The sequence below is a fragment of the Prionailurus bengalensis genome, chromosome E2 (assembly GCF_016509475.1).
Source record: "Prionailurus bengalensis isolate Pbe53 chromosome E2, Fcat_Pben_1.1_paternal_pri, whole genome shotgun sequence".
In the NCBI taxonomy this organism is placed as follows: domain Eukaryota; kingdom Metazoa; phylum Chordata; class Mammalia; order Carnivora; family Felidae; genus Prionailurus; species Prionailurus bengalensis.
In genome coordinates this window covers 44,216,836-44,229,958 of record NC_057352.1, presented here as the reverse complement: position 1 = coordinate 44,229,958, position 13,123 = coordinate 44,216,836, and the positions used below count along the sequence as shown (strand labels likewise).

General features: G+C 56.6%; 1 protein-coding gene across 2 annotated transcripts in view; it reads left to right on the top strand.

Moving 5' to 3' along the window:
* SMPD3 (sphingomyelin phosphodiesterase 3) overlaps positions 1–13,123 on the top strand; it is an 84,044-nt gene that overhangs the window by 65,504 nt on the left and 5,417 nt on the right. For both annotated transcript variants that reach the window (XM_043600923.1, XM_043600924.1), the window contains 4 exons: positions 4,586–6,118; positions 10,910–10,985; positions 11,122–11,277; positions 12,797–12,886. In XM_043600923.1, coding sequence (XP_043456858.1) covers positions 4,805–6,118; positions 10,910–10,985; positions 11,122–11,277; positions 12,797–12,886 — 1,636 coding nt within the window. In that variant the 5' untranslated portion in view covers positions 4,586–4,804. The remainder of the gene's footprint in view (positions 1–4,585; positions 6,119–10,909; positions 10,986–11,121; positions 11,278–12,796; positions 12,887–13,123) is intronic.

Here is a 13,123-nt window from a genome sequence, read left to right as displayed (position 1 = left end):
GGCTACAGTTCAGCACATGTGGCCTTTGAGGAACCTGTCACCCTGATCAGAGATGCCCATGGTAGACTTTGCTTGGCAAAGATGCCAGTTCTAGAACAGGGAAGCAGAGAACTGGGGCATGGAGGTGACGAAGGCATGCCTCACTGGGAGACTGAGCCTGGGCTGGGCCACCCACAAGGTCCTGCCCTGCCAGGGGGTGTGGGCAAGACAAAGGGCCCAGGGATACAGGCTGGGTGCCCTGCTGCATCCCCCTCGGCACCCACACCCTCGAAGGCTTCTAGGGCTCTCTGAGCAGTTCCCAGCCTCTGGCGTTTAACTTCTACTCCCCTCTTTCATGGGGAAAGCGTAGATCAAACTAATTAATGTGTTGTTGTTTGTTTGCCCTCCTTTCATTTCACTGAGACAAAATAATTAACCACACAGCTCTAGAAACTGGTTCCATCCGTGGCAATTCCTTTTGTGTCGACTGCTTCAGCAGCTTCTGTGCATAGATGTAGGGACTGCATGCAGGACTGGGTGGCTGGGCAGCACCTGGGGGCTCCTTATGTCCAGGGCACTGAGGGACAGGAGGCAGGGGAGGGGCCCCGGATGGGGGACCCAGTGGCCGTGAAGAGCTAGGATGCTTGGATCTGCCGCATCTTAGAGGAACGCCATGGTGGCCCTTGGGCTGCCAGCCACCTCAAACCCGCTGATGCCTGCGTTGAGACCAACAATTCTTGGGACCAGCCTGGGGGAACCAGAAAGATCAGGCCTGGCCGCTCACTGCCGCTGCAGGCAGGGCTGGGAAGGAACTTGCCCAGAAGTGTTCCTGTGACCACAGCAGAAGTGTTCTTTTTTTTTTTTTTTTTTAATTTTTTTTTTAATTTTTTTTTTCAACGTTTATTTATTTTTGGGACAGAGAGAGACAGAACATGAATGGGGGAGGGTCAGAGAGAGAGGGAGACACAGAATCGGAAACTGGCTCCAGGCTCTGAGCCATCAGCGCAGAGCCTGACGCGGGGCTCGAACTCCCGGACCGGGAGATCATGACCTGGCTGAAGTCGGACGCTTAACCGACTGCGCCACCCAGGCGCCCCACAGCAGAAGTGTTCTTGTGGCCACAGCAGAAGTGAGGTGGACACAGGGCAGCTGGAGAGGGAGCCAGTTCCCACTGATAGTGCGGTCACAGCTGATGTCAGGTCCCTACCCTGCCTAGCCAGTGTTAGGGATGGGCCACATGGGAGAGCAGAAGGTTTGGGAATTTCTCTCAGGAACCCTTTGACGAAGTGGGGCTGCATCTACCTCTGAGGTGCTAGGGACCCTTCCAGGGTGGGGCTGGGTAAGGAAAGAGAGGCAGAAGCACAGAGGGCCCCTAGACAGAGACTCGGAGATTGGACTTTCTCCCTCCAAGGCCATGGGACTGCCAAAGGGAGGATCTAGTCAGAGTGTTTAGGAAGCTCCTTCGACCACTATGCACATTGTGGCCTGAGACGGAGGATGGTGACAGGGTGTGGTAGGTGCTCAGGTAAGGGTGGTGTCGGCTGGGCTGGTGACCTCGGGCCACAGAGAAGAGGAAGAAAGAGCTAAGGAGATTTGGGAGTAGGCCTGCTCCATGCATTTGGGGGTGACATCTGAGTGTCCCCAGCAGTCCGGCCTAGACCCCTACCCCCAGCACCTTGGTGCCAAATGCAGTGGCTGCTGGAGACTTGGGAAACCCCATTCCACCTTCCCCACCTGTAGGGACAGGACCTGCCACCTCCTCTAGGTCCAGTTGGTGCAGGCGGCTCTGTGGCCTCCCCTACAGCTTTCACTGCAGCCAGTCTGAAGATGGCCACACCGTGCATTGCTGTGTGCTGCACACTGTGCTGAAGGCAGCTAAGCCCACAGGCTCAAAGGGAGCCAGTGGGCTGTTGCCCCAGCTTCGGGTTAAATTCAAATGAAATTTTTGGGATTTTAAAGAAACAACAGGCGAGTCTGTCAGATAGCAGGTATGGGAGAGCTCTGCACAGCCACCAATCTAAGTACTAAGCCACAAGCCCTGGGCCACAGAGATGACACAACTCTCCTGGGGGTTAAAGATCGTGTGCACAGAGGTTCAGCAAGCCTGCCACAAATCCTCCAGTTTCAGCCACTGTCATAAAATTGGTTTCAGGGTCTCAGCCCAGGAGCCTGGCGTAAGTTAAGGACATCTGAATCAGCAAACCCCAAAGGAAAGGCCATCGGGGTTAGGACACCCCACATACAGAGCCTGGCCCTTGGAGACCAGGGCTCGGGCTGGGTGTGGAGGAGTGGTGAAGGCCACTGTCTGGTCTGGAGCTTCAGGACAGGATATCAGGGTCTCCTCCTATCTTCTCTGAAACAGGTTCCCCAACCCCTGCCCCATGAAGAAGGGGAAAGGGACACAGTAGCTGGCCCTCTGGCCTCACCAACATCCTTGACAGTGAACTTCATTGCCCACATCTGAGTGAGAGGCCTTGCTACTTCAGCACCAGACAAAGCCCTATGATCCCAATGCCCACAAGCGGAGGGCGTGCCTTTCCCAGATTAAACCAAGTTGCAGCACAGAGCTGTCTGCAAAGGAGCTGTTTCCCATGGCTCCTGGCCAAACAGCTGTGGTCTGAGTAGACACACCTGCTTCTACAAATTGTAACCTTCCGGCATTTGCTCCAAAACGATTTCCTCTGAAGAAAGTAAAATCCTCATGAAATATATTCTCCAGAACGAGACACAGACATCAGCTTAGATTCGTCTTTAGACATTAAGCTCTGGTCTGGGACAAGCACCTTGTCCCCGTTAACTCAGCCCTGGAGATGTGGTTACAGGAGTGCACTTGGGTGACAGGTACACGGCAGAAACTCGGCACCCCATCCACCCTGCACCTCAGGCCTGGAGGCAGAGCAGATTGACCTCCATTCACTCACCCATTTCTTGAGCTCCTGCTGGTGCAGCTCCAGGACCCACCACGCCCTCAAGGCAGCCCCTTCTTTCAGGAAGCTCCCAGTCTGCTGGGGAGGTGGCGGTGTCCCGTGAGCATTTATGACCTAGAAACGCAGAGACCAGGCCATGAATGAGGGGAACAGGAGCCCCCAGTGGATGTACTTAAGCTACCTGGCAAGAGGGGCCAAAAGGGCCTCTCTGAGGAGGTGATTTCTGAGCTGAGTCTTAGAAGAAAGGGGGTGAGTCAGGTGAGGGGCAGGGCATGGGCAGGAAACCACATCCTACTGAGTGGGAGATGGGGCTGCAGACACGGAAGCCTGGCTAGGAGACAAGACGCCCAATAAGGGCCAAGTGAGGCTCAAACTTTCAGAGGGTTTGAGGTATCTGAGGGATGGTTGGATCAGACAATGAGTCGCCCCAGCCACTGTGGCCTAATGGATAGGAGGCCAAAAAAGTGGGCGAAGCTGTGATGCAGTCGTGGACCAGCACAAGGGCTCCAGGAGAGCTTGGGGAGGATGTGCGGACTGAGGGAAGGCAGGACCCAGGTGACACCAGGTATTGGCTGAGGTGACCATGGAGGCAGCAGCAAGACAGGCTGTGAGGCCAGGATGGATGGAACATGGGCACAGACCCGCTGGTGCCAGGGCAGAAGCTGGACTGGGTCGGTGAGACAGTGAGCGGGAAATGAACTCCCTGACAGAGCTGGTAGTAAAGACTCTGGATTTGCTGATACCAGCTTCACCACAGAATGATCACCAACAGGTCCCCGGAGGCTGGGCAAACACTCCAGACTCTGGTCTTTATTGATTCTACATTCAGCATGATGATTGCACCTGGCAGTCTCTCCTAGGCAGGACCCCAGGGCCTGTTCTGAGGTTCATGCACTGGCTGGGACAGGGACCTGGGATGGACTCATTTCTGCAGGCCTCAGCTGGGCCCTGGGGTTGCATCTCAGGCTTAGGGGAGAAGCTTGGGCCAGATCCTTGCAGCCCCAGGACACTTCTCCGAAAGTCACAGGGACCATCATTCTAGAAGTTGTTTAGGCCGGGGCAGCGCCTGGGTCCTGGTCAGAGAGGGATTTCTGCTGGGGGTCACCAGGGGTGGGAGCGCAAGAATGGTCTGTCTGATGCTGTAGGCGGGGGCCCAGTGAGAGCCTGGGTGTGGGGATGGCCCTCCTCTCAGGGCTCTGCCAGCCACACTGCCCTCTGCCCCAGGACTCTCTGGCCCCTTTCTCTGCAGTTTGCTCCCTCTCTGTTGGGACCTGAAAGACACTCCATGACAAGCAGATGTGTTTGAGGCTCCTCTGAATCAGGGTCACCTCTCACTCATTCCAAGCACACCCTTGGCTCCTGATGGGCTTCTGGCTGCTCCAGGCTAGTGTCAGGTCCAGCCATCCTCTGGGATCCCCAGCCTGCCTCCCAAATGCCTATTAAGCTGGGCCCCTCCAAAATCCTGGGTCAGTTTTCAAGCAGTCACAAGATCAAGATGGTCAGCTGAAGGTGGTCATGTCACCAAGCTGTTTGCTCCAAGAAAACCAAACACACACAGGCAAACAGAATGCTCCTGCTCATGTTGGAGGAAGGGGACAGGGTGAAGGGAGACAGTGGCCCCTGCTTTTGACCTGCTTCCCTAAGGGTGAATAAAAGCCCCCTTCCTTTCTGTCTTGCAGGTTCTCCAGCAGGCCTTGGTGGCCCAGCATGGCCCACTGAGGTGAACCATGACCAGTTGGCCAACACTGGCCACTGACCACTCAGAGACGCATCTCACCAGGAGGTGACCCCTCCTCCAACGGACCCCCGCCCCCCGCTCACCCACCCCTCCCAGGAAAGTGCCCGCGCCGCCACAGACACCATGTAGTAGGGCCCGCTGCGGCGCCCAGTGAGCTGCGATGGTTTTGTACACGGCCCCCTTTCCCAATAGCTGTCTGTCCGCCCTGCACGCCGTGTCCTGGGCCCTCATCTTCCCATGCTACTGGCTGCTGGACCGGCTGGTGGCCTCCTTCATACCCATTGCCTGCCAGAAGCGCCAGCGGGCAGATGACCCGTGCTACCTCCAGCTGCTTTGCACCGTGCTCTTCGCGCCCGTCTACCTGGCCCTCCTGGTCGCCTCGCTGCCCTTCGCCTTTGTTGGGTTCCTCCTCTGGTCCCCACTGCAGTCTGCCCGCCGACCCTACATCTACTCCCGGCTGGAGGACAAGGGCCCGGCCGGTGGGGCGACCCTGCTCAGTGAATGGAAGGGTACAGGTCCTGGCAAAAGCTTCTGCTTCGCCACTGCCAACCTCTGCCTCCTCCCTGACTCGCTGGCCAGGCTCAACAATGTTTTTCACACCCAAGCACGAGCCAAAGAGATCGGGCAGAGAATCCGCAATGGGGCCAGCCGGCCCCAGATCAAAATCTACATCGATTCGCCCACCAACACCTCCATCAGCGCGGCCAGCTTTAGCAGCCTGGTGTCACCGCAGGGCAGTGATGGCGTGGCCCGGGCCGTCCCTGGGAGCATTAAGAGGACGGCCTCTGTGGAATACAAGGGTGACAGCGGGCATCACTCTAGTGACGAGGCTGCCAACGGCCCGGCTTCCGGGGACCCGGCCGAAGGCGGTAGCCTTGAGGACGCCTGCATTGTGCGCATAGGAGGCGAGGACGGGGGCCGGCCCCCTGAAGCTGATGACTCCGCCTCTGGGGGCCAGGCCAGGAACGGGGCCGGTGGGGGCTCGCGGGGCCAGACGCCCAACCACAGTCAGCGGGATGGGGACTCGGGGAGCCTGGGCAGCCCCTCGGCCTCCAGGGAGTCCCTGGTGAAGGCGCGGGACGGCGGCAGCGGGGAGCCGGGCGCCTCCAACAGCAAGCTCCCCTACAAGGCCTCCGGGGTGAAGAAGGCTGCCGCGCGCAAGAGGCGCCACCCGGACGAGGCCTTTGACCACGAGGTCTCCGCTTTCTTCCCCGCCAACCTGGACTTCCTGTGCCTGCAGGAGGTGTTTGACAAGCGGGCAGCCTCCAAGTTGAAAGCCCAGCTGCACGGCTACTTCGAGTACATTCTGTACGACGTCGGGGTCTACGGCTGCCAAGGATGCTGCAGCTTCAAGTGTCTCAACAGCGGCCTCTTCTTTGCCAGCCGCTACCCCATCATGGACGTGGCCTATCACTGTTACCCCAACGGGCGCGGCTCCGATGGCCTGGCCTCGAAAGGAGCGCTGTTTCTCAAGGTAGGAGGCTGTGGCTCTGCAGAGTGGCCACACATCAGCCTGTCACAGAGCCACCGGAGGTGGGCTGCAGCGGGGGGTTCCTCCTGGGGGCTGGGGGTAGGCGAGGCCTTTCGTGGAGCCGAATGGGTGGGCGCCCAGCGCAGGGACAAGGAGAATAAGGATGCAGGGACAAGGGCCGAAAGTCCAGGCACAGACAGACCTGACTGGGTCCTCTTGGGCAAGCTCCTCAGATCTCTGAGCCTTCTCCCCATCTGTAAAGTGGGGGCGACCTAGTGCCCAGTTATAGGGTGGGGAGTGAGCTTGAGGCCTGAGGGGTCTTGTGGGTTGGTGGTGAAGGTGGCTGGCAGTGATGGCAGTGATAAAGAGAAGAAGGGGGAGGCAGGGGCCCCTTTCCATTAAGGGGCAAATGCCTGCTCGCTTAGGCCTGCAGCCTCACTGGCCCGGTGCACCCTCCCTCCTGGCTGTCACACAGCTGCCATGCCAGGCACCCTGCCCACCAGCCCAAGGCTTCGCTTCCATAGTCACTAATTAAAGTGAATCATAATTATTTCTGCTAATTTGGATGCAATTGGAGGAGTTTTTAGACCGTGGTAATTTGGTCATTACCCCTTATCTTCTACTGAGCCTGACACACTCTGAGTGCTGACTTTTTGTTCCCTATGCAAAAGCCACTGTTGGTGCTTCCAGACTTTTCAGAAGGAACATTAGGCCAGTTGATACAGCACAGGCCCCAGGCCCCACTCCAGTGGTTCTTGTGTGGCTCTTCAGGCCCAGACATGGGGGTCCTTGACTCTCCATTCACAGAGAAAATTGAATGAACTCCTTTTACCACCCCATTTTGGCATGTGGTTCATCAGTGTTCTGTTCCTTGGATATATTTTTGCCTCAGCAGCCGGAGTGACTTTTTGGGGAAGGAGGGGAAATGTTGTCAAGCTCTCAGGAGGAGAGCATACCCTCTCCCTCCCACCCCCTACCACAGATGGTTCAGAGGCTAGGGACCCCCTTGGTGCTGCCCCCAGCCCACACACCCCCATCTCCCTCCTTGGTATTGCACCCTGACCACCACACCCACCAGGGTCACAATAGTCTCCTTAGGACAGTCCCTCTGCTACGGGCTTTCCTTTTACCTCTCTGGCCTTCCAGACTCTTGGTCACCTGCCCAGCCTTTAACTGCTCCCTCTGCTCCTTAGCCTAAAACTGGTCTGCAGGTATGTTTGACTTGGTCCACACCATTAAAAAGTTTCCTGTGTTGGCCAGCACTGAAAAATCAAGATTATTCTAATAAAACCCAGTTTGCAACTTCTCTCTCACCTCACAGATCTGGCAGCACCTGGCAGGGCCTGCTGCCTTCCTCCCAGCTCTCAGCCTGAGTGAGGGTTGGCAGCCCCCACAGCAGGGTGACCCCACTTGGCTAGACCTCTTCATTTCCAAGTGGACACCGCCAGCCCCACGCACCTGCCCCTGGGAAGTCAGTCCACAGACTCCATTTCCATATTTGCTGAGGGGTCTCAGGCTTGTCCCAGCCCAGATCTCTCCCCAGAGCCCCCAACTCTGTGTCCAGCTGCCCTCCTGGACACAGTCTCTTTCACTTATCATATGCCCATCTCCATCGGCCAGGTTCCACCATCCCCACCTTTACTCTTCCCTATGACCTGAGCCCATCCAGGCTCTTAATTTCACTTCCATTTCCTAATTTCCATTAGGAGTCCATCCAGACTTCTAGTTTCACTTTCTAAATACATCCGGGTCCATCCCACATCCTCAGCTGCACCTCCAAGGCCCAGGCCACCATTCCTCTGCTTTTCCTTCCCCTTCCAATCCCAACCTCCTCCTGTCCCAGGTCTGACTCCTGGTGCCTACTTCCTGCCTCTGGGAGAAGCCCATCTCATAGCGGGGCCCTTCCACCTGCCCTGGCCTCTGCTCCAGCACCCCACACCCCCAGGGTCCTCCACGAATGGCTCCTCTTGTCCTGGTCCCACCCTGGGTTGGTCACACCACCTGTGTGGCGCTTTCCTCAGCGCAGCCCGCACAAGCCGTATTTCCCGCCATAGGCCCCTCAGCCTTTGTCCCCAGCTGTCTGTCTCTCTAGTGAGACAGAAATGAAGGCCGGCCGACTGAGCTCCCTATGTGGCAGACCCAGCTGTCTGTTGATGAGAGCAGACCTGTTTCTCCAGCCTGGAGGTTTCAGGAGACAGGCCATCCCCCAAGGGGCCAGGGGCTAGAAAGATAGCAGCCATGGCTGTGGCCTTGGCTGCAGGTGGAAGCCAGTGCTCCCTCTATCTGTATCCCCTTCCCCCCCGCCCCATTTACTCTGTGGCAGGCTATGCCTGAGGAAAGTGTGTTTTCTTGCTGCTGTCACACCCTGAAAAGGGACTAGAATCGCTGTTGCCCCCCTTGCGGGAGAGCCTGATTCTGGGCACCTTCTCTATTGACAGTCTTTGCCCACCAGGACTAAAAGACACAATCTCTTGGTGTGATTATTTGTTTTTGCAAGAGAAACACAAGCCTCTGCAACTCCTGAGGACTCACACTGGAATCAACCAATCCAAGCACGTAGTAAAGTGGCTATTGGCAGCTCACGGGCTGATGGAGAGCGGGAGGGGCTGGAAGGGGCTGAGGGAGGGGCAGCCATAGCCTCGCTGCTGTGTCTTCCCTCCCTCGGGGGCCAGTCTCCTCAGGGGAGGGCCTCCCCAGTCCCTGCCCCACGTCTCAGCACAGGCAAGTGACACCAAGTGCAGAGTGAGTGATGGGTTGGCACACTAAGACCATCAAATGGGTGAAAAGCCTGCCAAGTCACCAGGAGTTGAGAAAGCAGCAGAGAGTAGGGTGAAGAGCTGGGTGCAGGGCAGCAAACATCTGACAAGAACTTGCCTCCCCCATCTGAGCCTCGCGACCCCCAAGCCAATTCTGGTATAATTTTACTTTAACTTTCTTAATTGTTGTAAGGCCCTGGGGGGGCAGTGTCCAGGAAGCACTAACCACTAGTGCTCACAGCATATTATTATTATTATTATTATTATTATTATTATTATTATTGAGGGGAACATTCACTGCCTGGGGAACACAGGGGGCAAGAGCGCCATCGTGTGGCCTTTGGAGGCACTGTGGGCTTTAAAACTGTGTTGTGTTTTTGCAACACAGTGCATCAGTGGTATGTGATTTCCCAAGACATTCCAGGGTGGTGGTACTAAAGGCTGAGGTTTGGGTCTGGAATGTGGGCAAGAAGTGAATGGTGGACATAGGAGTTTATAAACAGCCCCAAATTCAGGCTGTACAGCCCATTATCAAGTAACCAGATGTTTATCCCCCCCAAGAGCTGGGAAAGGAGAGATGTGCATCCATCCAGGCTGGGAAAGGAGATGAAGAGCTGTAGGAAGCTAAGGATGCTTAATGATGTGAAAACCCATATGGAGGAGAATAATGCCAACCTGACTTTGGCAGCGAAAAGAAGGATGGAAGCCTGCCCAGGCTCTCTGAGTGGAAGGCCTGTGATGTGGCGGTGGTTGCAGCCGTGAGTCCAAGCCTCTCTTAGCTGGAGGATGGGCAAGGTCATGTTCAGGCAGATGTCTGCCTCGTAGCCAAGAACAGGCCTCTACGGTCACCTTCCCTGGAGAGTTCCCAGGGTCCAGGATCTCTTCTTCATACAAAACCAATTCTGGAATGCATTAAAGAAGTTTGGGAAATACTGCTGAGGCCTAGGTGGGAGGAGAGCCCAGAAAGAAAGAGGAGGAACCAACCAGAGGCCTCTGGGGAAAGGCACCCACAGATTACCCAAGGGAGCATGCCTGGAGGGGGAAGGGGTAATCTCCTATTGCAGCCTCCTGCCACTTGCCATGGACAGAGGGCCTGGGAGAGCAGCTGGCTGGGCAGCCACCCCTTCCTTACCTGCACAGCCACAGCCCTGACAAGGGCTCAGGCTTGTATCAGTGTCACCACTGGGGGCTGTTTCGGGTTGTCTGTGATGTCATTATGCCAGCCTGTAGAGAAAGCCCACCAGGGACATCTGCACTTGGGCAGGGAGTCACGGAGGAGCCCCTGGCCCCACTTCACCCCCTGGGGACTCTATCTCCAGTGAAGGAGGTGAGCAGGAGGCAAGGACTAGGTCTGGGGAGAGTGCAGCATGAAGGCCTGGAGAGGCTGCTGTGGAGGAAGGAGGGCTGGGCTCTGGATAGAGGCTATGGGACACCTGGGGCAAGCCCATGTCACAGGTGTCATAGAGACATAGCCCACACTTGTCATCCCAGATCAGGGACCAACAGAAACCACTGCCAAAAAGCAGATAAAGTGGCTTCTCATGAAGTCACAGGGGCAGAGAGAGACTGGGGAGAGTGGAGGGCAGGGTCCACTCACAATGAAGGGATGGGTGGGAGGCTCTGCCTGCTAGGCTGCATCCCAGAGGGGAGACCAGCTTGGATTTTGGAGGGATGGGCTCCAGGGCAGTGGGATCAGGGGAAAGAGCCACCAGACAGGAGGGGCTGGCACATGAGGGTCATCCATGTGGACACTCTGGTCACCAGGAGATGGTGGGGGTTTAGGGAGGAAATCAGCAGTGATTTCTGCATTTTTCTTCCTGTAAAGCCTTGCATGAATTGCTAGTGGCACTCATCATGCCACAGGCTGGTATTTCTTTAAACATCTGCCTCCCACCCTGGACGAGAAGTTCCTAAAAGCATGACATGTGCTGTTCCCATCTGGGCCCAGGTCTAGCAGGAGCTGACAGAGATGGGCTCATACTTAGAGCAGTCATGACTCGTAGGCTTCATCATCAACACCTCGCCTCCTCCCCAACAGGTGCAGGTGGGAAGCACACCTCAGGACCAAAGAATCGTCGGGTACATCTCCTGCACACACCTGCATGCCCTGCCAGGTAGGGTCTGGCAGCCCCTGATTTCCAGGGCGGGGCGGGGGGGCAATCTGCCCGCCGCGGGCTGGGATTGGTGCCGGGGCGTGGCTGGGGTCTAACTGCAGCTCTGCCATCTGTTCTCTATGGCTCTGCCCCACAGAGGACAGTGCCATCCGTTGTGAGCAGCTGGACCTGCTTCAGGACTGGCTGGCTGATTTCCGAAAATCTACCTCCTCGTCCAGCACAGCCAACCCCGAGGAGCTGGTGGCGTTTGATGTCGTCTGTGGAGATTTTAACTTTGACAACTGCTCCTCTGGTGAGGTGGTGGTCCTCCCCAGTTGGGTGGACTACTGGTGAAGGCATGGGCTCCAGTCACACTGGAAAGGATTGGGCTCCACAGCTTGAAGAACTTCCTGCTGCTTGTGAGCATGTGGGTGGGATATTAGCAAGACTCTGATTTCTGTGGCCCCTAAAAATCCTAAAATGAGAAGAGCCCACGCTCTGCCTAGAAAGCTGAGAGGCCTCCTTGCTGGAGACAAAGAGATGCCCTAAAAATGAACTTCTGATGGAGAAGCTTGGGGCCTCTGAAACTCAGACTGTGGGCAAGCTAGCTAACACTACCCACCAAGTCGTTACTCATCTCCTGCTTTGCACCAGGCACAATTCTAACAGCTGTTTGTGGGCCGGCTGTTTCATTTAAATCTCATAATGACCCAAAGAGTGAGCACAGTATTAATCTACAGGGTGTGGAAGAGGAAGCTGAGACCCAGATAGGCTGAGTAACTAGTCCCAGGTCACACAGCCAGGAAGTGGTTGAACTGGGATTTGAACCCTGGCAATTATATCTTTACCCCTTAGGCTAAAAGACTAAAAATTCATCATGGGTAAACTTTTAAATAATTGACTTAAATAACGGATCTGGTGATCACGCTGATCTCAGTTTACTTCTGGGAGTTTATGCAGCTCTGAGCTTCCCTTTGCCCAAGGAGCTGATGTGAGGAACCGCCACTCCCCGCCCCCCGCCCGCCACTGGCTCCTGGGCTCCTTCCACGCCAGCCCCAGCCCAACTACAGATGAGTGAGTGACACGGGGTCTGTGAGCTGAGGCTTAGCCCTCAGTGAAGGCTGGAGACCTAAAGGTCCTACCTGGAGCACAGGGTGGTGCCCTCACTTGGCGGCAACTCTAGGGTGGGTGGGGAGACCAGTGCCTACCGTGGAACATACAGCCCCTCGATGGTAGCCCTGTGGTCCCCTCAAAGACACATTCCTGATACCAGCTCCAAATGCTAGGTGCTCCTGGGATCCTCCTGAGTCAGGGTGGGGATGTGGTACACACAGGAAGAGGCTGTCAGAGAGGGTCTCACCCAGTCAGGCCCCACTGGTGCCTGTCCTTCCTCCCAAGGGGTCTCAGAAAGGCCCTCTGGCTCCATGAGTTGGCAAGACAAACTGGAATTCAGGGCAGATCACCTCCCTCTCCTAAGTCCTATATGGTCACTCTTGATTCAACCTGGTCACCCAAGTCTGAAGGGCAGGGGTCCCTTCCAGGACAGCATGAGCAAGCCCCCACAGGTTTTGCCACCAGATCTGGGAAGACCTCAAGATCACTGTCCCCTGGAGCCCAAGAGGGACCATGACCACTGTCCTCAGAAGGATAGCTCACTCCCACCCCTGCTGGGGGTGGGGGTGGGGGCATTCTCAAGGACACAGAAAACCAGTGACAAAGGAGACCCCACCCAGAGGCAGTTACCTGAGTTACTGACTAGAACCCAAGGCAGGCAGCCCTCCAGGACAGACACCCTGAGCCTCACAGCATTCCCTTTCTCCCCTCATGCACAGATGACAAGCTGGAGCAGCAGCACTCCCTGTTTACACACTACAAGGACCCCTGCCGCCTGGGGCCTGGAGAGGAGAAGTCCTGGGCCATCGGTGAGCTGGGGCTGGGCACAGGGTTGGGGGCCCTGAGGGGGAATGGCGGAGGGGCACTGCAAGGCCTGAGCCCACCCTGCTGAGACCTGACACTGAACCAAGACTGGGCTCCCCACAGGCTTCCCAGAGACATTTCAGGACCTATCCCCAAGACCACTCTGCAAGGGGCAGGGGTAGAAGCCCTCACCCATGCCTCCTGCCCCCCAGAGGCAGCCCTCCTAGAGGCTGGCTGGGCCC